This window comes from Populus alba, chromosome 14 (assembly GCF_005239225.2).
Source record: "Populus alba chromosome 14, ASM523922v2, whole genome shotgun sequence".
Classification (NCBI taxonomy): Eukaryota; Viridiplantae; Streptophyta; class Magnoliopsida; order Malpighiales; family Salicaceae; genus Populus; species Populus alba.
The window spans coordinates 15,276,959-15,303,093 of NC_133297.1; the positions used below are offsets into that span (position 1 = coordinate 15,276,959).

The 26,135-nt window shown below is 31.5% G+C and overlaps 2 protein-coding genes across 4 annotated transcripts; both read left to right on the top strand.

Annotated features, from left to right (window-relative positions):
- The first annotated feature begins 533 nt into the window (after positions 1-533).
- Positions 534-9,195, top strand: LOC118033829 (transcription initiation factor TFIID subunit 6). Of its 3 annotated transcripts, none has more exons than XM_035038987.2 (12): positions 535-927; positions 1,013-1,099; positions 1,835-1,936; positions 2,023-2,131; positions 2,486-2,604; positions 2,699-2,836; positions 2,942-3,037; positions 5,692-5,816; positions 6,285-6,417; positions 7,605-7,730; positions 7,810-7,921; positions 8,637-9,147. In XM_035038987.2, exons 1-12 carry the CDS (start codon positions 802-804, stop codon positions 9,005-9,007), a joined length of 1,644 nt encoding a protein of 547 aa, XP_034894878.1. In that variant the 5' UTR covers positions 535-801; the 3' UTR covers positions 9,008-9,147. The 3 variants fall into 3 exon arrangements, with proteins under 3 accessions (XP_073260627.1, XP_034894878.1, XP_034894941.1); XM_035039050.2 differs by having other exon boundaries at positions 536-927; positions 2,504-2,604; positions 8,637-9,195; XM_073404526.1 differs by lacking the exon at positions 2,942-3,037 and having other exon boundaries at positions 534-927.
- Positions 9,196-17,265: 8,070 nt separating this feature from the next.
- Positions 17,266-21,557, top strand: LOC118033743 (formate dehydrogenase, mitochondrial). The gene is made up of 6 exons (XM_035038874.2): positions 17,266-17,486; positions 18,856-19,027; positions 19,650-20,190; positions 20,801-20,925; positions 21,029-21,141; positions 21,249-21,557. The coding sequence occupies exons 1-6, from the start codon at positions 17,388-17,390 to the stop codon at positions 21,360-21,362; spliced, it is 1,164 nt and encodes a 387-aa protein (XP_034894765.1). The 5' UTR covers positions 17,266-17,387; the 3' UTR covers positions 21,363-21,557.
- Positions 21,558-26,135: the final 4,578 nt, after the last annotated feature.

Below are 26,135 nucleotides of genomic sequence, written 5' to 3' on the forward strand. Positions count from 1 at the left end.
AATTTTAATTTAAACTATCTTTTGTATTAATTTTATCTTGAAACTATTTTGATCTGTCAATTAAGGACTTTTATTATAATTATTTAACAAAATGCTAAGTTTCTTTTTTCAAAATGAAATCGTTTTTACAAAAAAAAAAAAAAAAAAAAAATCCTGGATGGATGTATGAATTAAAAGCCTAAAAAATGAATCGAAGCCCTTATTTGAGAATTTCTATTTGGAACGTGCTTTTGCGTTTTGTTTTTATAAAAAAATATTAGTTTTTTATATTAATATTTAATTAGTATTAACAACTTTTCATTAATTTATCATTTTATGTACTCTTTAATTTATTTTACTAAACATATATAATATCTTTTTATTTTTTAATTAAAAAATTATAATACCCGCACATTTTTTATTACATTAAAAATTAAATTAATATCTTACAAATATTGGTTGTAGAGGACTAGTAATACTGAAAAAAATATATTTATTTGGCGTTTTTCTTTCTACAGCCGTACTAAATTTAAACATGGTCGGGCCGGGTCACCTGATTGGTATTATTGCAGTCTTTAACAAATACAGGTTCCTTTCCCGGATCCACCCGTAGTGACGCGACCACGACTCGAAAACCTTCCCCCTCCCCCTCCCAGTCTTTCGGTCTGTCCAGGGTTACAGTTCAGCGGCAAAAGAGAAGGAAAGTAATTCAGTGGTGAAGCGAGGTTAAGCATCCTCCTCGACCCACGAATCTCTCTCCTTGAAAGTTTCTTGTTGTTTTTTGGCAGTAATTAAAAATTAGAGGAGGAGGAAGCAAAGAAAATGAGCATAGTAGCGAAAGAGACAATCGAAGTGATAGCACAAAGCATAGGAATCAGCAATTTGTCCGAAGATGTTGCACTTACTCTCGCTCCTGATGTCGAATTCCGGATGCGTCAAATCATGCAGGTTTTGTATTCTTATTATTAACACAAGAAGAAAACTAGTGATTCAGTTAATTATTTTTTAGTTTAATGATGAAATCAAATAACAGGAAGCTATCAAATGTATGCGCCATTCCAAGAGGACTAGATTGACTACAGATGATGTTGATGGTGCGCTTAACCTTACAAATGTTGAGGTAAAATTATGAACGACTGATGTTTTGGATAGTTTATTCGTTAAACATCATCAAATCGAAAAAGCTTTAGATGATGATGATGATGATGTATTGCTGTCTTATGCAGAAATATGTTCGTATGTCTGTTTAGGTTTCAATCTATGAACTGCAGCAATTCATTACGTGTATCGATGGGTCATTAGGTTTAAATTTAAGAAAATTTTCAATCGAAAGGATGCAAGTGGCAATAGATTGGACAGGATCATGTGGTCTAATTTATAGTCCAATGTGGATTTTCATTGAAGTGGAGAGACTCTCGAGAAAAAATTGAACTCTTTCTTTCACCTAATGACCGAAAATGAACTTGAGGAAATGCTGGGACATTAGAATGGTTTTTTCAAGCATTATTCTACTCTCTTTTTTTCCCTTTTTGTTTCAGTTTCAACATTATATTTTAGGGTAGAATTTCATTGTCTTGTCTTACAGCTTTTCCATTTGGATCTACTTAATTGGTGAAGCGCTGGAATAGGGTTGCGACAAAAAAAATCTGACTTAACGACAAAAAATGAATCTGACTTTCTTATCATATGGTTCTATTTTTCTTCAGTCCTATGCCTGTTTTAGAAGTTGGGATTATTGATTTTTTGGCTGTGATGAGTAGAACTGCTTGTATGGTAACTATCAAATTTGTTTTTTGTGAATTCCTGGAAATGCTTTTATTGTTAGTGTTCAACCTAATTCTCTTCAATTTTTCAGCCAATATATGGCTTTGCTTCTGGAGGTGCTGTGCAGTTCAAAAGAGCTATTGGTCATAGAGATTTGTTTTATGTTGATGACAAGGATATTGATTTTAAAGATGTAAGGAATTTGAAATTATATAAATTTCTCTTTCGATTGAAATTACTAGAGTACTTTTTTTTTCAATGTTTATGTTTGAGTGATAGGTGATTGAGGCACCTTTGCCAAAAGCACCACTTGATACTGCAGTTGTTTGTCACTGGCTCGCTATTGAAGGTGTCCAACCTGCCATCCCAGAAAATGCTCCATTGGAAGGTCAGTCTCTTAATTTGGGATTTCATCAGCTTTTCATTACTGATAAACATAAGATGATATGATACAAGACCTAAGCTTTAGCAAGCTAGAATATATACCAATACTGGAATTAAGCATTCAGTAGGCTTCTAGTACCTCTGAGCTCCTAAGATGGATGTTATGATCATTTTTCTTCTTTAATTGCTTTGATGAGACAAATCACTTCTTCTAGAACTGCAGTGAGTTTGATCCTGTTAGTTGTCGTTTTTGATAAATTTTTATGTTGCGGTTGATGGAGACAATTCTTTATTCATTGTTTTAGAAATGCTTTTCTGCTCAGTTTTGCTTTTACTATTGGAGCTAATCTTTTGACAGAACATGTTTGTTCTGTAGTTATTGCACCTCCTTCTGATGGCAAAATCAGCGAACAAAATGATGAATTTCCAGTTGATATCAAATTGCCAGTTAAGCATGTATTGTCTAGGGAGTTACAGGTGTGTGATGTATTATCAGCAATTTTTTTTTCCCATTTGTTTCCGTAGTGCAGTGGTTTATTCTCTTTCCCTTTTCTCTTCCTCGCCTTTGCAGCTATACTTTGATAAAATCACAGATCTTACAGTGAGAAGGTCTGATTCTACTCTCTTTAAAGAAGCATTAGTGAGTTTGTCCACTGACTCGGGACTTCATCCGTTGATTCCTTATTTCACATACTTTATAGCTGATGAGGTACTGCTTTCCTGACTATGTCAGCCTCATTAACAGATACTGGATATACATGATCATTCCCTTTGCATTTTGTTTTTCTAAATATTTGCTTATCCAATAACATAGGTTGCTCGTGGTTTAAATGATTATTCTCTTCTCTTTGCTTTGATGCGTGTTGTTTGGAGTCTTCTCCAGAATCCTCACATACACATTGAACCTTATGTAAGTTAACCTGCAGTTTATTTCGTCTTCCTGCTTACCTTTGCAGGACTTGTATAGGTTTATTTATTGACAGTAGTTGTTTTTTCCACGTGGCATATGTTGATGCAGATGTAGCATCATGATTGGATTTAAAACGGCCATTCATAAGAAATGGAATAGATTATAGTTATTATTAGCTTTACGCATTGAAACCTTTGTTCTGAATAATTTGGCATGTTCTATTCTCAAGTAGTCTGGGTTACAACTTCAAATGTAGTTAAGTGAATGATAATGACTTCAGAATTTAACTTTTTCCAAAAGAAATCCTTTACACACACAGACACAGCACACAGCACACAGCACACACACACACACACTATATATATAAACAAGAAGCACGTGCTGTAATTTGTCATTGTCATTGTCATTTTGCCACTATCTAATCAGTACAGCATCCTTAACATCTGTGATTGACTTACTAATTGTGGCATAAGCTTTTTTTTTAACCAGTTGTTTTACACTACGTGCACTTAATTGAATTATGATGACCTATATCTACATTTACATCTGTACTATGTATAAAAACTCAAAAGAGTCAAAACATTTGGTTTGACATAAATAAACCTCTTTTTTTTCTTCTTCTTTTTTAATGACTATATTATCCAACTTAATAGCCTTTGGTTCTATTCTATTCTATTTGTTAATTATACTATTATAGATGGTTTGAAAAACTAACTCTAAAAAAAATGTATTTCTTTTGTGTAATAAACTAGATAATACAGATATACCATTCTATTGATTTTGGAAAGCTCTTTTGTCCTATATAACTATTGCATGAGTATCTGGTGTAAGAAATATAGGAGGGAAATTTAATCTCAATTTTTTTTTGTTACAAATTAATTTTATGTATGATTAATTTAACTGTTATGTTGTACTGAAGAATCATGGCACTTATGAAGTAGGCAATAAACAATACTAATGATTTAACCTGTACAGCTGTCTTCCTTAAAAATATCTATGTTTTCAACTATCATTCATGTTTAGATCCTCCTGTGAAAAGCCAGTGAGGTCATGAACTTGAAATTTCTAATTTGTCTACTGATTCATTTATGTAACAATAGAAAAGATAGTAATCACATTTTCATAAATAAGCTCATCTTCTGTTATTATTAGAATATGACGTGTTTCCTAGTCTTAGTTGGAAAGGAGTCTTTACTAGCAACCTGCTTTTGGTTGTTTGAGCTCATAATTAGCAATAGATTTCTGTTTCCCAGTCTGAGTATTGTATAGCTTTGGGACTGAATCCCTTGCAAATAAAAAGGAAGTCTTTTTTTCTTACCCTCTCTGGAGCCCTTTATCATTTATTCTAGATTTGTCCATCATTGCATTTTTTTTCCCAACAGTTTGAATAGTAAAGTTCTTGTTCCAACAAAAAAGTGTGAATCTAAAATCATGTGCACTGTTAATTTACCAAGTACAGATAATAGTGAACATTCTCTCATTCATATTTAGGATATGAGTAGTATAGATGAATACAAGATAAAGTAAGTCAGCTCACCGACTTTCTCTCTCTCTCTCACTCTCCCCCTTTTTCAAAGAACAAGAAAATTCATGGCGATTGAAATACATGGAATTGATACAATGTACATAATCTTACATGTAATTGCTTATGGGTTCATTTCCCCCCCTGTTTTCTGTGTATGGTTATTTATTCTGACATCAATAACAAAACCAAGCCTATACCCTCTAAAAGGTTATATTTTTTTGTGTTCGTTTTATTATAATAAAAGCCAATATACTAAAAAATAAGTTATTCTTGAAATGAGTGTCTTAAACATGCTGAATTGAATTATACAGTAAAAGTGAAAAAGATGGAGCTTTTGATCTATTTTCGCACATTGTTAAATTCTTTATACCTTAAGAATCTACAGAAGCAAGAATGAAATATTTTACTCAGGCATGTGAATACAGTATTATATGATAAGTGATTTTTATATTGTCAATGCATTGATTTATCAAGTGATATTGCGATGTTCATATGATGGAACAACTGTCATAATAACATTGAAATTAAAAATTTTAGACAACATGTTAGCTGGTCAGGGAAGAAAAGAGATTTTATTAATTGATATAGTAGTTTTCAATTAACATGAAGTAGTTATGAAAGAAACTTTTTAGTAAAAGGATATAGACATATGTTTTAACTTTTAATTGTTCTTTAATATTTTTCGCATGATGGTTATTGTTTGTGTGCTGATAAATGCATACAGCAGCTGATATACTATCAGAGTTTCAGTTGTGTTTTGCTAATGACAAATATGCAATGCAAATGAAAGAAGAAAACTAGTCATAATAAAGGTTTTTGCAGTCTTACAATGGTCCTTGCTGAATCAAAGTCATTGGTTTTTTGGTGCCATCTACTTCTTGAATGCTTCCTTCGGTGAATGCATCTTCTTATTGTTGCTCCCGTGTATGTTTGTTTTTGATTTCCTCCTGTCCTTTGGTGTCTTTAGTTTAAGCATTTCTTCCCGATGCCTTCACATGCATTTGTTTCACTTTGACCAAACAACTTAGACGAAATTTTATTGTAATTATACAATGTAAATGGATATATTCTGTAGTTTTTTTGAAGAGTGCAATCTTTGAAATTGAGAAGGCGGTGGATTTCTTGTCAGCTGCACCAATTGATGCCATCTGTAGTCACCTGCCTTGTTGCGAGAAAGTTAGGGAATAGATTTGCAGACAACCACTGGGAACTCAGGGACTTCACTGCTAACTTAGTTGCCTCAATATGCAAAAGGTAATTCTTCTTGTCCACTATATGTTCTACACACAACAGTGATAATTTGGTAGGGTGCATGGTTGGCAACATTCAGCCTTTATATTATGTAAGCACAGTCTGACTGAGGTTTTTGCTCAAACCATTTGGATTATTAATTTTTATGATCATGCCCGTGGTTGAATAATCTGTGTATGGCCACTTGGACAATTCATGCCAACATTGAATCATTTGATGGGATTTTCCTTGTCTATTTTCCCTCCATGGGTAACAAACACAGCCCAGCATTCCTGACCTGATGTGACTTCATTGGTAACTGCACCAAATTAATTTTAAGTTTGTGTTCTACCTTCACAATATTTTTTTTAGATAACTTGATTAATTCTCAATTGATTGACTTGTCTACTTAGCGACTAAAACTGTCTATTTGTAAAAGTTAATTTGCTTTGTAAAGTATGTTCCGAGAGTAAGTTGGAGTGGCTGTTGCAGATTTGGGCATGTATATAACAGTCTTCAGACACGTTTGACAAAAACTTTGCTCAATGCTCTTTTGGACCCAAAGCGCTCATTGACTCAGCATTATGGTGCGATACAAGGATTGGCAGCTCTTGGACCCAATGTGGTATTTTCTCTTGCATGCTTGTAGCAAGCATAAATATGCAAATTTTGTTTAAATGCTTGTTGGAAATTATTTTCTTGCTCATAATAGTATGAGGTTGCTGTTGACACATAATCTATAAGAATTTAAATAAGCCTCATCAGTTGAGTAATAGAATAAAACTGAAATGAAATAGGAGAAATAATGAACAAAGGAGTAAGCAGAAGATATATGTGACGCGTAGTGATGTTGTCTGCTTTTCTCATTATTCTTACCAGCAGGTGTGCAAACAACTTTTCTATTTAATGATAGAGGTAATGACTTGCTGAGGATGCATTTTGGATTTTAATACAGACAACTGTGAAGTTGATATTGAAGGATATGCTAAAGTAGTTATTCATAGTTTTATAATTAGGAGCACAGTGTCCCAAAATTGCATATTTGATGCTGATCTGAAAAATATTGCATGTAGGATAAGTAGAGATATCTTGATACTTGTATCTCGTGAAGCTAATCAAGCAGCAGATTTTTTTTACCTATTTTGGAAATGGGTTTGGAGATTGGAAGACAAATTATCCTTGGAATTTTGGATAATCTTATAAGTTGAAATTTATGGTAAAGCTTATCATGGGGAATTTTCCATTTTATTTTGTTTTTCAAAAAAGAAATAAAGAGAACTCTTTTTCCTTGAAGATTATTTTGTACCAGACCAGAATTCTGAGCACTGTCACTACTCTTATTTGCTGTCTCTTTATATTTGCGATTCTTAAGAAGCAAGATGTTTAAATTGTAAAGGACATGCTTTGGCCAGATTTTCCATCTTAAATTTCTGGTCCCTTCTTTGTGCTCCCAACCAAATAGAAGTTGAGGTGCTGTACTGTTAAATCAAGCAAGGAGGTTTACAAGAGGGCATCAAGAAATTGTTTGGAAATTGCAGTCAGTCACAATTGGTTAAGGGAATTTTTCTGTGAGCATTCACTTCTAATGCAAACTTTCTTAAACAAAAGTAATTTAAAAATGTAGATCTTAAATGAATGCTTGGACTCCATCCTTTCGGGAGCCATTTCATTTTTTTCCCTTTTGGCCCATGCTAGACCATGGCAATCATTGAAATTGTCACCTATTTTTTTTTTTTTTTTTTTATTCCTGTTTCTTATTTCTACTCATCTTCTAGGATTTCAAGTCATTAATGCTTCTTACTCGACAAGCAGGTTCGCCTTCTTCTACTGCCAAATCTCAAACCATATCTCCAACTTCTTGAACCAGAGATGCTTCTTGAAAAGCAAAAGAATGAGATGAAGAGGCATGAAGCTTGGCATGTTTATGGAGCGTTGCTAGTGAGTTACTGTCTACTTAATATAGAAATGACACTTGTATCCCATTAAGACTAGTTTTACAAGACTGCATATTTTCCAGTGTGCAGCGGGTCAATCCATATACGACCGCCTCAAGATTTTCCCAGCATTGATGTCCCACCCAGCATATGCTTTATTAAGGACCAATGAGAAAGTTGTCACTAAGGGGCCAGGTGATTTTTATGACTTTTCTTTCTTCAAATTATACCATTTGAATGCTACAGTTTGTGATGTTTCCATGCTGATGTATATGTGGTGTGGAAATTAAATTTCAACAGGTAAAGATTGCATGAATGATTCACAATATATTCTTGGATCATATACAAAAATCAGACGCAATTGCTATATTAGTGCGTGCATATTGGCCAGATTGTTTAAGCTATGTTGCATCACCTGCTAATATCGGGAGGGATGCTTAGAGAAAAAGAGCAGTAGTAATTGAGCATTCTGTGAATATCTAAGCTGTAGACTATTTGCCTCCTTGATGTTGTGAGGGTTGCGGGAGAAAAAAAGAGCAGTACTGAGTGAGCAGTCAGTGAATATCTATTTTACATTTTTACCCTTGAGGGCTGCCAAGAAAAGGATCTGTAGTGGCCCTAGTGGGTGAGCATTCTGTGGTCTCATTCGGTTTTGGGCGATTTCAATCTAGTTCTGAAATATTTGAAAACCAAACTGTGATTTAGATAAAACCAAATGACCAGAAACATATTAACCAAAACATATTACATAAAAAATGAGTTAAAGGAATAAACTGAAATAAAACATACAATATCCAATATATGCTACCTGTAAAATTGCCCTTAGCTTCTAACTACATGTTTTTGAGCCCATGCTTTTGAGACTGTTTTTCTTGATTGAGGGTGGAATCTAATCTCTTTCCTCTTATAGAAAACTATCAAGGTAAACGCAAGGCAAGCATGGAGCATATGGAACAGCCGCCACCGAAGAAGATAGCAACTGATGGTCCAGTCGACGTGGTGCCATCGCACATGCAAGTGGAACCAACAGCTCCAGTCCCTTTAGGTGATTCTAAAACAGGATTGTCGACATCATCTGAGCACACGCCTAATTATAGCGAAGCAGGCAGCAGAAATAAAAAAGACAAGGGTGATAGTCAAGCTATAAAGACATCAGCCATTCTCAGTCAGGTTTGGAAGGACGACTTGAATTCCGGGCATCTCCTGGTATCCCTGTTTGAGCTGTTTGGTGAAAGCATCCTCTCCTTCATTCCATCTCCGGAGATGTCATTGTTCTTGTGACCCGTTGTTAAAGCTTGTTTCTTAGGCATGCGAAACGAATCATGATGGATGGAGATACTTATGGTGTCAAATTTAGATAAATTCCACACCAAATTCTCCTCGAAGATTTTATTTATTTAGATTCTCTATTATTTCTGCAATTCTCATCAGTTCCCCTGACCTGATAAGCATGAGCTGTTTTCCCCTTCTGATGCTGTGTTTCACCATTTCCATTCCTGAGAAGCAAAATTCTGAGCTACGATTTTGATGAGGCTTACTCTTAAGATACTTACCACCTTCAGCAAAAACAGAGCATCTCATTTATTTTCTTTGCCACCACACTTGTGAGGAGAAAAAAATTGCGGTGGCAAAAGTAACCTTGGAATACATTGGGAGAGAAAAAAGAGAGAACGAAGACAAGATTAACGAGTCATACATAAGGTAATGGGATGTGAATAATTAGGACATGGAGAATATGAAGCAACCAGCTTAGCAGATTCCCACTCCACAGCTTTCTTCAAGAAACTGTCTTCTTCCAGCACCATCTGAACAGGCAAGAAACCCATCCCACTAGCCATGGCTAGCATCATCTGCTTGGTCTCCGCCTTGAACTCCTCTAAGTCAACTGTCCCGTTCAAGTCATGATCAAATTGGACGAACAGGGAATCATTAGAACCTGAACAAAAGCTCATTCCGGGTCTGTTCCACATCTACTCCGAAGTGGGTTTCCATCACCTCTCAAACCCTGCAGCTCTCTTAACATCTCCTCGTAACGAAAGCTGGCCGTCATTGTTTTGAGTCCAGGGTTGCGGTAAAAGCGTCACAATATCGACGCATTGAAATCGCTTCCTACGTCCTCCAGAAGTTTGACGACGATGGTGGCAAGAACGTCCAAGATCTCCACGCTCATTTTGATCTTTTTGGCGACTAGAACTACAGTAATGTGTTTATTAACCGTAAGATAAAGAGAAGCCTTTAAGAGAATCTAGATTAATGGTGATGAAAGGAGGAGGCTTTGTGCTCATTTATATGGAGGTAATGGCTCATGGAAGTCCAAAAACCACACAAGGTCAAGCACCCTCCTCGGTTTCCATAAAGTATATGCTTTTTGAAAATAGCTTCTGATGAACTCTCCTGCATGCTTCACTTCCTATGTGTAATCTGGAAGCCTTCTAAGGACGGATTCGATCACTAGATTTATTCTTTTGGAACCATTTAAACAGTTGAGTTCTCAGTCGTTAATCTAATGGCTATTGCAAACTTAGTGGGCTAACTCGAGTTGAGTTACCACTGTGCGGGAATGTCGTGGCCTTTTCCTTAATAAAATCCAGTGGGCTAACCGTGTTTTAAAAGTCAAAAATCAAAAGAAAAGTTTGACTTCTTGACAGTTCTAAGACGATATACTGGTAATTTTTTAAACCCGACCTGTTAAAAACAGCGGCCAAGTTTTTCCCTTTTCCTTCAAATAGTCAAACAAGAACAGTTCTTTTGCCATACACGGAGGAAAATTTGTTTAATTTGGGTACCAAATCTTTGATTGATTTTTTTACTTCAGAGCAAACCCAATCTCATATCTACCTGTTTTTTTTTTTTTTGTACAATGAAAAGAAAAAGAAGAAGAACAAACTAACCTCCCCATTACAGTATTGCCAGTACCATAGAATTCAATCAAAGGGATATGAGAAATCGTTTGAAGGATGTAGGATCCATATAAAACTCGAATCATTTCTTTGGTTGATGTTTGTAGCCTTAGAAATATGTCAGTCTACCTATTTATAATTTTCTTCTTTTTAATTCATTTGACTTGTCCGGACCACGTGTGTTTATCTCGACTATTTTCTTTGGGTCTATGAAGTTTAACGACAGGTAAATCTTTTAATAGCCATCAAAAATTAGCATCCATAGAGCTCGAACCCAGAGAAAACAAATCTTTTTATTCCAAGCTTTTACTATTAAACACCCTACTAAAATAATTATTTTAATTTTTTCTTTCTAATGTGGATAGGTGAGTTTTCCTTAAGTTAAGAAGTAACATGGTTGTTATTCGTGCTATCGGGTAAATATTCGTGGCTTGGGTTATAAACATCGAACTGTGTTTTTAATGATGAATTCAATTATATTAATCAAGGGAACTAAAACAACTCTACTATCAGTTTTTGATAATGTTTAAGAAATTGATTGAAATTTTAGAATACAATAAGCTTGAATTAACTCTTTTCCAGAGCTAATTAAACTCTACAAAGAAATAAAGGATCAAATTTTGTACATCATCCTCCCCAGGAGCCAACTACAATCCACCATGGAGTAGCATTAACATTGCATGCAATAACCATTTAGTAGGTGGTTCTATAGTAAGTTATAGTGGTTTTGAGAACTAAGAAAGTTTGTTCTTTATACGTCTTAAAATTTGAGTCTTGTGGTCCGCTAAATGAATGCACTGCTAAGTAATTATATGGTCTTAGTTTCAAAACCCGTAAAATTAGTCGAGGTACATGCAAACTGACCCAACACCTACATTAATTTTTTTAAAAAGGCAATTAAACCATGGTTTTCTAGGCATTTCATAATGCCACAAATACATGTATTACTTCTTTGGACCAAAATTTTCTTTACTTACATGTATTTTACAGAGTTAGAAGTTAAAGATATAAATTTTATTTACAAGATTTTATTATATTATTATATGTATATTTTTGATGATAAAAAAATATTAATATCACTTATTTTTTATTTAAATATCTATATTTATGAATATATTAAGCAATATCATGGTACAATCGGATGGAGACTTTAATTTTGTCGAAAAGTAATGTTATTAAAGATCCTAGATATAAAAACCAAATCCAGTGATCAATCAAACACGTGGTTTTTTTCAACCTCGTCTTTTCTCACCACCTGAGAAACACATGTCAACCGCTGTAACTATTACTTTTTATAAATAAAATTTTGATCATTATTTTTTTATTTGAAAATATATTAAAATAATAATTTTTTATTTTTTAAAAATTTAATTTGATATTAATATATTTAAATTTTTTTTTTAAAATTAAAAAAAAATTTGAAGCCTTAAAAATATAAAGTAAAAACTTATTTAAAAAAAAAAAAATAATAAACTGGAAATACCAAACAAAACATAAAAAAAATTTTACCACTTTTTATATTTTTTTCAAAAATCATTAAATTCAATGTTTAACACGCAATAAGCACCCTTGGTGGAAGGGCTCTTACATCAGTTAGGATGCGTTTTAAAGTAATTTTTTTTTAAAAAATAAGTGACAGTGAGGAATTGGGTTTGGTATTTTTTTTATTCTTGTTTTTGGTTTTTTGTCTAATTTATTGGAAAACTTGGCATTGGTCTCAATCCTGATATTACTCATTTATTAAATGCATCATTAAACGTATAAAATTTATTAAAATTAGGTAACGTTACTTTTCACTTTCATTAAGGTTCGGAATATTATATATCAATATATGCTTTTTTAAATTATAGAATATAAAATATTTTTAAATAAATTATGAGTGAATAAAAAAATAAATATCAATATAAACCTTGGTTATTATAGCATTTTTGACAGTGTGGTTGTGGTTGCTTTTTCAAATAATTTTTCGTGCCAAAATGCATGCTATGATTTTTTTAAAATTATTTTTGATATCAGCACATCAAAATGATTTGAAAATACTAAAAATATATTAATTTTGAAATTTAATGAAAATATAAAAAAATTTTAAATTTTTTAAAAGCGCTTTTGAAATACAGAAACAAACAGATATGATAAAATATAAAACCCTTTAAAGAACTTTATCCCACATTATAAATAAATAAAAATTTCTTAATGGATAGTTAAAAAGTTAAAATTAGGTCTACATAGCACCAAAAACTTTTAAAAAAGAGAGATAAAATTATTTATTTCCAACCTATTTTGTTTAGTCCAGCTCATGAATGATGACAATTTTTTTAAAAAGTATTTTGTACAAAAAAATATATATTTTCAGATTTATGGTCACTATAATTCATATTTTAATTTATGATTTATAAATGATTAATTAAAAGATTAAATAGTGTAGATTAGTTCTTTAACTTTTTAGCTTTCAAAATCCATTATAAAAAAGTGAGGGTGAAAGAAAAGCTTAAAACAATGTTTTGTAGATTTTTATACACTCTTTCTCATCTTATATTTTTGTGTGTTTTTTTTTTTTTTTTTATGCTTTGATTTTCTTTTTAGATCTAGAGTTTAGGTTCAACTTATTGAGATATATTGAGTTACGTAATTTTTTATTCAAAATTTTTATTTAGAAATGTATTTAAATCAAAGATTGTGTTGTTGAAATTTTAAGAGGTATATTACAATCATTATAGTTGCACAAGTGAGGAACAATAAAGTTTTAAAGATAAATAATTCATTCCAAACAAAAATAAAAGATTCATTATTTTAAATGCATCATAAACGTATAAAAATAAAACTTGGATTGGTCTCAATCCTGTATACTCATTTTTAAATGCATCATAAACGTATAAAATTTATTAATTAGGTAACGTACTTTTCACTTTTTTAAGGTTGGAATTTAATATTCAATATATGCTTTTTAATATAGAATATAAAATATTTTAAATAAATTATGAGTGAATAAAAAAATTAATATCAAATAAACCTTGGTTCTTATAGCGTGTTGACAGTGTGTTCTGGTTGCTTTTTCAAATAACTTTTCGTGCCAAAATGCATGCCAAAGATTTAAAAAAAAAAAAATTATTTTTGATATCAGCACATCAAAATGATTTGAAAATACTAAAATATATTAATTTAAAGTTAATAAAAAAATAAAAAAATTTTAAATTTTTTCTAAAACGCTTTTGAAATATGAAAACAAACAGATATGATGAAATAATAAAACCCTTTAAAGAACTTTATTCCACATTATAAATAAATAAAATTTCTTAATGGATAGTTAAAAAGTTAAAATTAGGTCTAAATAACACCAAAACTTTTAAAAAAAGAGAGATATAATTATTTATTCCAACCTATTGTTTGTTTAGTCCAGCTCATGAATGATGATGATTTTTTTAAAAAGTATTTTGTACAAAAAAAAAATATTCAGATTTATGGTCACTATATTCATATTTAATTTATGATTTATAATGATTAATTAAAAGATTGAATAGTGTGGACTTAGTTCTTTAACTTTTTAGCTTTAAAATCTATTATAAAAAGTGATGGCGAAAAAAAAAAGCTTAAAACAATGTTTTGTAGATTTTTATTACACTCTTTCTCATCTTATATTTTTGTGTTTTCTTCTCTTTTTATGCTTTGATTTTCCTTCTAGATCTAGAGTTTAAGTTCAACTTATTGAGATATATTTGAGTTACGTAATTTTTTATTCAAAATTTTTATTTAGAAATGTATTTAAATCAAGATTGTGTTGTTGAAATTTTAAGAGGTATATTACAAACATTATAGTTGCACAAGTGAGGAACAATAAAGTTTTAAAGATAAATGATTCATTCCAAACAAAAATAAAAGATTCATTATTTTAAAGTTTAAAGTGCTTCAACAAGTAGATATCCTCTTTTGTTTTGATTTAAGCATAAATATTTTTATTATTAGCATGCACAATAGGACTTTGAATTAATACCAATTGAAAGTTTGGATACATGTTTAATATACATGCTAGTGTTCTATTATTATATTTTTAAACTTGCATGAACTCAATGCTTTCCTTGAAAATATTCTCATGTTGAACATGTCTTAATATGATAAACTAAATATATTTACACGCTAGTCTAATTTATTTACAACTTTGAAAAATACTTAGCTCTTGAACGATGTTCTCTTGTCAATTCCTTTCAATTGTTTATTATGTCTAATACATATATTTCATTCACTAAAATGATTATTATTTGAAAAACTATTGACAAGAAAATTAATTAATACTAATACTTTCAATCTAAATGCACTAAAACAACAACAATTTGAATAAACTTTGACAAGGAAATTGAAGGGCATTAATTAAAAAAAAAGAAGCTTGGTTGAGAATGTTTTGAAACATAGTTTTATAAATTTTATAGGTTTAGGATTAAGTTGAGAAAGGGTATAGAAGGTGGGACTAAATTGAGGCTTATGTTAATAGATGCTTTTTGATGTATCGTCAAAGCAAAATAAATAAATAAGAAGTTTATTCCCAAATTTAGAAAGAAACAACAATTTGAGACGAGACGGGCTTAACAGAAGACTTTTCTTTTCCAAAATGCGAGACCGTCTCTGTCTACAATGCATTTTCAGTACTTTTATAAGTGTCTAGATTCGATTTTTATACGCCCACAAAAGTTACTTGACAAAGCGGGTCAGATACATTTTTTTTTTTTAAAAAATAAATACAAATCTTTAAAATGTTATTTTTTTATATAAAAAATATAATTATAAATAAAAGTATATGCATGCATTTAATTAAATAAATCAAAACCTTCTGCGTCAATAAATAAATAAAAGTGTTAACATGTCTATTTGACTCACTTCGTTGCAAGTTGAATAATTTTTTTTCTAATGAAAAAGAATTAAGATGTATGTATTATTAACGAGTTTTTTTGACATCGGGTTGAATAATTGTTTTTGGTAAAAAAATAAATATACAAGCTTTTCAAATATATTTTTTTTACAAAACAAATTCTAATTATAAATCAAAAGACTTATGTACGAATTTAATTAAATAAATCAAAAACCCTTTGTGCTAATAAATACAAAAATAAAAAAAGTGTTGATATGTTTATTTGACTCGCCCAACTGCAGGTTAGATAATTTGTTATCTAACACAAAAGAATTAATGTTTAGATGTTATTTGCGTGTTTTTTTTTGACATCGAGTAAAAAATACAAGTGCGAATAAAAAATAGATGCTTACATGTAATAAAATATAATAATGATTATATATATTAATAAAGATATGTAAGATCTCAAGTTAATTTTTAACATATTAGAAAAATAATACAATGTCGTAATTGTTATACTGAAACATCATTTTCTTATTCTTTGTATAATAATCTAAAAAATATATAAAAAAGAAAAATAAAAATAAATCACAAAAGAATTGAGATAAGAACAAAAAAAAAAGGGTATAAATAAGTCAAGTGTAAAGGGATAAATATTCTAAATATAAAGAATAAAAATTAATATTTTTTTTCAAAGAAAAAGTGTAAAGAAAAATGAAGGAAAAAGTAAAATAAAATAATAATAAGAAACAAAATGGTAATAAATATGTCTTGTATAAAATGATAAAAATAACAGTAAAAAAACTCTAAAAAGTACATATTTTTCAATACTACGGTTAAAAATGATAAAATTTATTATTATGCTATTTAAAAAAAAAACACAAAAATTACAAATTTAACACCACGACAATACTCGTCACAGTAAAAGATTTAGCAAGATTTACAATTATGCAAGTTTTGCAGTAACAGACCGTTCCCTTGTAGTAATAATTTGCTTTTACAATGAAAATGTAAAAATCATAAAAAAAAAAAAACAAAAACTCTCAGCTTAAAAACACAATTTAATTTGCTGAAGTGCAAGCGGAGGAAAAGCAGCCTCCTCGCGGAAGGGAGTGTTTTTTTTTGTCACGTGTTTTTTTAAAATTATTTTTTTTGTTTTAAGTTAACTTTTAAATTTTATACTAATATTAAAAATAATAAAAAAATATTTTAATATATTTTTAAATAAAAAAAACTTAAAAATCAACCTCCCCCGACAACATCTCAATTGAGAAGAAAAAGTTTGCCACGCAATTTGTCAAAAAAATACATGAAATCTACAGCAAAGACTGGCAGCTCTTTTCCTCTGGCGGGACAAGTAACGTTTAATTGAAAGTATAGTTATAATTAATTTTTAAATTGTTTTTTATTTAAAAATATATTAAAATTATATATTTTTAGTTTTAAAAAATTAATTTTAATATTAACACGTCAAAAATAATATTAAATTAATATAATAAAAAATATTTTTAAAACATAAAAAAACAACATTATTTACAGAAATACCGGTAGCTCTTTCCCCTCGGGCGGGACGAGGAAAAGCCAAATATTATAAATATAAACCAATCAAGGAGTTGTGTTGGAATTGAGTTTTATTATCACGACAGGACAAGAGCAATAAATTTTAAAATTTCACACAAGAAAAAGTTTGCCACGTCATTCCTCAAAGTACATAATAAAAAAATATATATGTTCATAAATTTAAACAAATGAAGGAGTTGTGTTGGAATTGAGTTTTATTATCAAACAATCAGTCGAAATTATCTCTTTCTGTGCATAGAAGAAGAAACAGTTTGCCACGTCATTCCCGACGCCATCCCTGACCTCTCTCCCTCTATATAATACACATCCTACTTCACATCTCAAGGTTTCAGCTCAAATAACAATGGCCATGAAGCGTGCTGCTACCTCTGCAATTCGCGCTTTCTCGTCTTCATCACCATCATCATCTGTGAGTTCTGGCTCGTCAACTCGGCTTCTCCATGTAAGCAACTCAATTCTATTTCCTTATCTGTTTTCTAAAACAATCTTGACAAATTTTACTTCAATTCAACGGTCTCAAGTCGGATCGAGTCTTTCTCCATCATGTGTGAGGAAAGTTGATCATGATCATGATCATCAATATTTTCCTTTTTTTTTCCCAACTGAATTATTACGATGCATCTGTGAAGTAGAGGGCGACTTCCAACCTAACGCGCAAGAGTAAAGTTGTGGCCTCTTTGTACGTCACACGAGCGCCTCACTTATCCACTCGTTAGCAAGGACACGTGACCTAACACTCTTTCTCATTCGTTGTCCCAGCTCGTCTTTGATGCTCATCCTGGTCACCGTAGCCTTGTCTCGTAAATTGTTTTTCAATGCTGAACGAATATGACCCTGTAGAATAAAAAACTATAAAAATAAATACTGTGAGTTAATTATGATTTCTTAAATTATATTTAGTATTTTTTTCAAGGAAAAACTCAACAGTATTGATGTTAAAAATTTACTTATAATGAGCAAAATAGAATCAATTTCTTTTAAACTTATTTTTTACAAATTACTGTTTGCTAGTTTCTAGAGTGTCTGAACTTCAGAAATGTTTCAATTCAGTCTTCAAGCTCGTAAGTTTTATAATTAAACCCCTCTTAGCATGGCGAGTTACCATACCTTATAACTCAATTAATTAACTGAGTCGCCTTGAAATTCTTTCGGAACTTAGGCAGCTAATTGTCAAAATTAAAAGCTTAAGTGGTGGTTAAAATTGATCCTAAACCACCTTATGGGGATGGATCAAAGTTCAACATGTGTTTATTGTAAATTGGTCCCAGTTGTTGAGTTGCTAATGATATTAGTTTACACTAATTAATGATCAGGTCACAAATAAGTCATGAAGCCAACGAACTGTTACTCAACCAATATTAGTGTCTTCTCCAAGAGATTTCAAGTGTTCGAACCTAACCTTTGTAACAAAAAAGATAAAAGAAAAAAAAAGTCATGAATGATGAATCATTAGTCCACGCGAAATTTGTTAACATGATTGCAGATAGGATGATATCATCTCTTTTATATCACATATTTTTTTTGGGGATAAATAACATTTGATTCTAATTACAAGTGGCTTTCACAAGCTGAAGAATATGTCTCTTTTGATTTAAATTTAAGCCAAAGATACCTATGACTTTTCTTTGAGTCAAAAGTTAAAGAACAACTTAAAATCAATTTGTAAAATTCTTAGTTCTTGCAGCTTATTAAAACTAATTGAATATTCCTTGCAGTGTAATTTCATTGAAACAAACAAAAAATGAAATACACCATTCTGCCTTTGCCCTGTATCGTATATTCAAGTCATTGTTTCATTCATGTGTTCACAGGCTTCGGCAGAAAGCAAAAAAATTGTTGGGGTGTTCTACAAAGCAAATGAGTATGCTTCCATGAATCCTAATTTTGTGGGTTCCTTGGAAGGAGCTTTGGGCATTCGTGACTGGCTGGAATCACAAGGCCACCAGTACATTGTCACTGATGACAAAGAAGGACTGGATTCTGGTGAGTGTGTGTGTTTTGCACACTATTTCGTTGTGTGCGCTCATTTTACGTGTCTGACTTGACATAAACCGAAGTAAGCCTACAAAGCTGGTGTTGTTAAGCATCTAGTTTCTTGGTTCAAGCTTCATTCTTGAATATATAGGATGTTAAGCGCTTCCCTCTTTTCAATGAGAGTAAGCATTTGGCTGGTGGAAGGCGGAGTCATCAATCCAATCGTTCCCTGATTCTCAACTAATTAGGTTAAATATTATAGCCTAACGTAGTGATGGCATTAACAGATGTTGCTCTTTTGGGATATAAGAAAATCACTGTTGAGTTGCTTTAATTACAACTTTAATTGCTTGCTTACCGCATTTTTATATTTAGTGGTGCATGTCTCTGTCTTTTGTCCACCCTGCTGTGATTTATTGGTAATGTTGAGTGGAATATATGCTCTTTTTTTTTTTTTTAACTGTACTTGTTACCATAGCTGCTATGCTTTGTAAATCTCAAATTTTTATCTTGTTAAAATTGTTTGTTTTTATAAACACAATTGTTAGAGAATGTGAGCCTTCTATTACCAAGAATATTAGTATGGCCAGTTTGCTGATTTTTTTTTCTCCTTGCTGTGTAATTGTCACAGAACTTGAAAAGCATATTCCTGATCTCCATGTGCTCATTACTACCCCATTCCACCCCGCCTATGTAACGGCAGAAAGGATCAAGAGGGCAAAAAATCTGCAACTGCTTCTCACTGCTGGAATAGGCTCTGATCATATAGATTTGAAGGCAGCAGCTGCTGCTGGGTTAACTGTTGCAGAGGTCACAGGAAGCAATGTCGTCTCGGTTGCAGAAGATGAGCTCATGAGAATCCTTATTCTTGTACGAAATTTCTTACCTGGATATCATCAAGTTATCAATGGGGAGTGGAATGTGGCAGCTATCGCCTACAGAGCTTATGATCTTGAAGGAAAGACAGTGGGAACTGTTGGTGCTGGACGCATTGGAAAGCTTTTACTCCAGAGGTTGAAGCCTTTCAATTGCAACCTACTGTATCATGACAGACTTAAGATGGACCCAGAATTGGAGAAACAGACTGGGGCAAAGTTTGAGGAGGATCTTGATTCATTGCTTTCTAAATGTGACGTAGTTGTCATCAACACGCCGCTTACAGAGAAAACAAGGTATGATTTTCAATGAAATTTAAATATGGAAGTTTGGATCTTTTGCGTCCTTAAAACCTCTTCATTCCCCCTTCTGAAAATGACCTAAGAGAACAGCAAGATCAACTTGCAGGCATAAATATAAAGGATACTTGATTTCATTTCTGCTACTAAAACTGCTCCCGGTTGATTGGCTTCTGTTCACTAGATTCTAACCTCTTGAATGGCTGCGGAAGACCATTTTGGAAAGGCCATCAATGGTTTGGCAGGCATGCTATCCGATTGTACCCATGTTTGCATCATGCATCAACCATTGAAGTTTTCCTGTATAGTTTTCCATAGCCATTCAAGGGGTTTGTGATTTCTCAAACCTGCTATGTTTATATGATGCGTGGAAAGCACTTTTCCCGAGTGTTGTTGAATCGAGTATATATATGAGTTGAGTTCGATAATGCAACCAAAGGAAACATACAGCTTTATTTGAGTGATGTTGATTGTGTTGTAACCTTCCTGCTCTGGGGTGACAGCTTCGCAACAGTGTGTGTATAGTTGATAAATATGCCGTCAAACAATATAATTTTGTTTAACTTGCTTCTTTCATATTAATCAAATCAATCCCTTTTCGTTTCAGAGGGATGTTTGACAAAGAAAGGATTGCAAAGATGAAGAAAGGAGTTCTTATTGTTAACAATGCCCGAGGAGCAATCATGGACACTCAAGCAGTTGTTGATGCTTGCTCCAGTGGACAGATTGGAGGTAACAAAACTTGGAGCAGCCACGAGGATACCAAGGCCTCAGTTAAAACAACACGAACTATCAATTTGCTGTGTTCCTAATTCCGTCGACACATGATTTGCAGGTTACAGTGGAGATGTTTGGAATCCGCAACCAGCTCCCAAGGACCATCCATGGCGTTACATGCCGAACCAGGCAATGACCCCCCATATTTCTGGAACCACTATAGATGGACAGGTACTTTTGGCTCTTAAATCTCTCCCTCCTTTTTTTCCCCTAAGATATCTGCACTCAATTTCTTCACTTGCTGAATGCAACTCGAATCGTTAATGGAAAATGCGCAGTTGCGATACGCCGCCGGAGTTAAGGACATGCTTGACAGATACTTCAAGGGAGAAGAATTTCCTCCACAGAACTACATTGTGAAGGAGGGCAAACTGGCCAGTCAGTACCTGTGATGCAGAGCACAAGGTCTATGAATAATGAATGTATCTTTAGGGAGGTCTCTAGTTTCCCCTGAGAAATCAATAAGAGAATTGTAATAAGAGAATTCATGATGGTGATGGTCTCATCTACAACCTCGTGATAAACATGCGTGTACCCTTCTTAATTCAGCTTTTTTGGCTGCTAGTGGATTGGCTTTCGTTTGACTCCCTCCTTTTTTTTTCAAAACCACTCCATGCTCGATTTTCTGTGATTCTTAATGGATATATATATATATATATATATATATATATATTTTTTTTTTTTTTTTTTTCTCTCTGAAATGAAACATACGTGAATGATTTTTAGATTAGCCATTTTCAATTGGTCCCACCCATTGTTTCATCCTTGTATTTTATGCTATATAGAAAAATTTATACATTAATTCAGACTAAATCATTTTTTAATATATTATCTTAAATTAAATGTATTTTTTCATATTGAGCTATAGTAATTTTAAGATTAATTATTTAAAAAATTAAAGAAAAGAGCCAAACTTTCTTAATCGGGATTGGGAATTGCTCACACTTTTATTCTACAGTACACGATTAATGATTTGAAATTAGATGGCTAAAAGGAAGAAACATATGCTTAGTACATCCTAGATTACTATTTACTACCATGCTACTCTACATGGTAGACAAAGCTTTTTTAAAAGTATATAAATTAGATTTTTTTAGCCTTGTTATTGAACATAAACATAGTCTGATAAATGAAACTTAAAATTTCTTACTCAATTATTTATCTGACTTGGGTTTTAAATAGTATTGTGTGAGATATTTTGATATTATCTAGTCAACTTGACTGGTTTATGATCTAGAAAATCTAAAAAAAAAAAAAATCAAATCACCAAAAAAAAGTTAAGTTATTGTGATTTGACTTTTAAAAATATCTAAAAATGACTTTTTTTTTCAAAAATATTGAGATATAGATACATTAGTTCAATGATATTTTTTATTATTTAATTATATGATAACAAAATATAAAAATCGGTTAAAAATCAATTAAATATCAAATGATGAAGTTAAAAACAAAAACCAACAAAAACACAATTTGAGTGATAAATTTGAAAAACAATAAATCTAAAATGCCACTTTAGATATGCAAGCCTCAATAGCCCAACGCACCTAAGCCATATTTTTTTTTCTTTTATAAGGAGTAGATGATTTTTTGTTCGCCTCTTTTTTTTTTTTTTAAAAAAAAAAAACAAAATAGACAATGTGTTGTCCGCTGAGTTATATACCTAGATTTTGACCACCACTGTGGTGGTGAGAGAAATGAGAAATGATTTCTTTTTTTTTGAAAATTCATTTTTACAACCCATTGTCATCTAAAAACACCTCAAAAACAATATAAATAAAAATCAACCATCACCTAATAACCCCAAAACACCTCAAAATCACCAAATAAATAAAAATTAACCAAATGAAAAATCTCCTAATCAAGCTCGATCTCCTTATTAAGGATGGTTAGAGAAAAAAATCACCACCATTAAACTCTGCTTGTTGAATGGAACCTGTTGACACCATAAACGATCAGTTTCTTCACTGAAAAGTGGTTCGAGTGACTTTTTCTCTCTCCTATCATTTTCAAGCAATTTTCTCTATCTTCTATCAAAGTTAGAAACTAAAAAATGAACAAAATAATTTTTTAGATGAAAATTAAAATTGTAGCAAATTTGAGATTGGCCATGTGTTTTCTCTTTGTTTGACATTTCAATTCTGTCTTTTTATTTTATTATTTTTATAATAATTTTGAACCTAATTTCATCTAATTAGGCTATAAAAGGATTAAAATGAAAACAAAAATTGTTTCATTGTTCATATAAACTATAAAACCAACCTCTTGTGTTTTAATAGTTTTATTAATTTATTAATATTGGAGGCATGATTTGATGTTGTTAAAGTTGGTTGGTAAGTTAACTATTTTGCATTTGTTTTACTTTTAAGAGATAAATATATCATTTTTGATAATAGATAGATTATTGGCACATGAAGAATCAAATTTCTTTCTATAAAGCTATAATATTTAAGTTATATGCTATATCAACTACACCTACCAATTAGCATGTTTAGGTGAAAATTGAGATAAGGGGAAGTTCCCTTAATTACTTTATTTGATTTGGCTAATGGGATTTTACTTTGATCAAACTTGAAATCACAAAGCTATCTTATATAGAAGATGATGACCTTTGATCCTGATTACATGTTGTCCTAGTCAATGATAAAAAACAAGCACATGTTAGGTATAACATACACTATATAAAGGTATTTGAGTGATTAAAATAAAATTCATCATTCTAGGTAAATTAGAAAAAACTAAATGTTGTACATTTTCAAGTAGTATTTATTGTGAAACTCTTGCATATGGTGAACTAATATTTGAAAAGAGTTTCAAATTTTATTCAAATAACCAATGACTATAGTGCTGAGAATAAACATGATTTTGTAGAGTAGACACACTTCATGCTATAATGTTTAAATTATAATACTCTTAATGAAAAAAAATAATAAACTACACTGAGAGAATGCTCACTAAAAAGTTAAGTCTACCCACTTATGACTTTTTTAATATTTTGAAGATCATGATATGTTGCTAAATGATGCACTTTATCTTCAAATATAAATCAATCAATTATTGAATTGATAATAAATTAAATTAATCCTATTTAATTTAGGATCATGATTTATATTTGATCCAACTTATTAGTAAACTAATTAGTCACATATATAAGAACCATCAGTCAAAAATTAAATTAAGATAATTAATCAAGTGCAACTTGATTGCAAATAAGTTTTAGAGATTAAAGACTAAAAAATAATTACTGCATGAAATTATGATTATAAACCTAGAAAAATCAAGTATAGACTTCATTGAATAAATTTATAAATATATGTGATATTTATTTAAGGGACAAATTGATATCTTGCTTTTAATAAAGTTATCAAATTTCTCTACAACTAGAATGTTATACCTTATATTTTCTATGTAGAGAAAAACTACCAAAGTTATAGAACATACGATAGAAAAACTCTTGAAAACTTGAAAAGAGAGTTAGCATTAAAAAACATAATAATCTTTCTTTTTTAAAAATATTTTAGAAGATTTTTAACTGACAATTTGTATGAATTACTATTAGAAGCTGGATACTTGAACGACTTGTAATTTAAGATAATATAGTCTTAAAAAAATTGATTAAACCTCTGGAAAAAATTTGATCTTTAGATAATTTTTACTCAAACCCTAAATGATCATAGATTATCTAATTAATAGGATTATTGAGACTAAAAAAATTAATTATTATTTTCATTGTGCTTATATGTTTAAGGTAATCCTAATTAACACAAACCAAGGGACACTTATTGATTTTGTGAAAAATATCAACAATTTAGTTTGGATTTGAGATATGTTTCAGTGAAAGAGGGCTATGAGTTGCTTGTTCCCAAAAAAATAAAAAATATGAAAAACGATCTTAATATGCTTAGTGCGATGAACATATAGCATTAATGTTGTCGCCATATAATGTAGGGGAAAGAATACAATACCTAATGTTGTATTAAGAGGTGCATGAACCATATAAGTTTAGTGGTGGTTGTCGCTAACACGCGATATTCTGCCTCAGCTGTGTAATTAGACACGATGTCTTGCTTTTTAGAAAAGATAATATAGAAAACCAACATGATACTGATAAAACATGGGATAAAATAGGAAGGCACCATTATTAGCAGTCAACAAAGTACGAGAAGCAAGTGGAGTAGACACAGGTTTAACACCATCTAGACTAAATTTCTAGAGAAGAGAGAGTAAATGGTGTGTCTGAGTGATGATGGTGGTGGACTCCTTGTGAGTAAATTGCAGTTCTAAAAAGAAATAAACATCAGCAAGATCCTTCATGTGAAATACGGTAGAAAGGTGAGAGATAAATTTACTGGTATGTGAATTCGAGCTGTTGTTATAAGGATACCATCGAAATAAATTAAAATTAAGAGAACCTTGACGATGATAAAAACAAGGATTGATCATGGGGAGGACATTTGAAAACCCATTTGCTGATTATATACAGTTGCTGAACTTCATGTACCAAGCTCAATGTGCTTGTTTTAATCTGTAGAGAGCTTTATAAAGGAAGTGAGTGTCCTTGTTCTTATGGTTGGTTGCAAGATCAGCAACAAAACAAGCAGGTCTAGGTGTCTTGAAGAGAAAAAAGGCTTTGGTCTTAAGTATGCTCATTTAAGTCTCTGTGATCATGCATGGAGTTCTGCAAGAAAAAAAATGGTGAGATAGGCTCAATCTCTAAAGAGCGAAATTCTGATGCATCCTAAATAGTAGTTAAAGGATCCTGACATGGTTGAGATTGAGCCATAGTAGAACTAGGAGCAAGATCAGTAGGATTAAAGTTTTGAACAGTAGTAGATCGATGGAGGATGCAAATGGTGAACAGTAATCTGGTGAGACATGTGAAGTGCACGCACTTTGAAGGAGTGGAAATCAGATCTAATAGAGCTTGTAAACATATGAAGAATGTGAGTTCATTAATCGATGCCTTTTCTGATGATTAGAGCATCCCAAGAGCACGCACCATATGGATTTATACTCCAACTTTGACTTGCCAAAAGGTGGAAGACATGGATAACATGCACAAGCAAAAACTTGCAGAAAAGTATAAGATGGAGGAGACCTAAAAACAAGCTTGTAAGGTGATTGTGATCAAGATTGTGAATAAGCAGTCGATTAATATGGTTTTTACA

What these genes read in the sequence shown, in the direction of transcription:
- LOC118033829 (XM_035038987.2), top strand. Translation starts at nt 802, where the DNA reads ATGAGCATAGTAGCGAAAGAGACAATCGAAGTGATAGCACAAAGCATA. An exon ending in CATACTTTATAGCTGATGAG is followed by an intron (nt 2,837 to 2,941) that starts GTACTGCTTTCC and finishes CCAATAACATAG; the next exon opens with GTTGCTCGTGGTTTAAATGA. An exon ending in GTTGCCTCAATATGCAAAAG is followed by an intron (nt 5,817 to 6,284) that starts GTAATTCTTCTT and finishes TGGCTGTTGCAG; the next exon opens with ATTTGGGCATGTATATAACA.
- LOC118033743 (XM_035038874.2), top strand. Translation starts at nt 17,388, where the DNA reads ATGGCCATGAAGCGTGCTGCTACCTCTGCAATTCGCGCTTTCTCGTCT. An exon ending in CGTCAACTCGGCTTCTCCAT is followed by an intron (nt 17,487 to 18,855) that starts GTAAGCAACTCA and finishes ATGTGTTCACAG; the next exon opens with GCTTCGGCAGAAAGCAAAAA. An exon ending in CAAAGAAGGACTGGATTCTG is followed by an intron (nt 19,028 to 19,649) that starts GTGAGTGTGTGT and finishes TAATTGTCACAG; the next exon opens with AACTTGAAAAGCATATTCCT.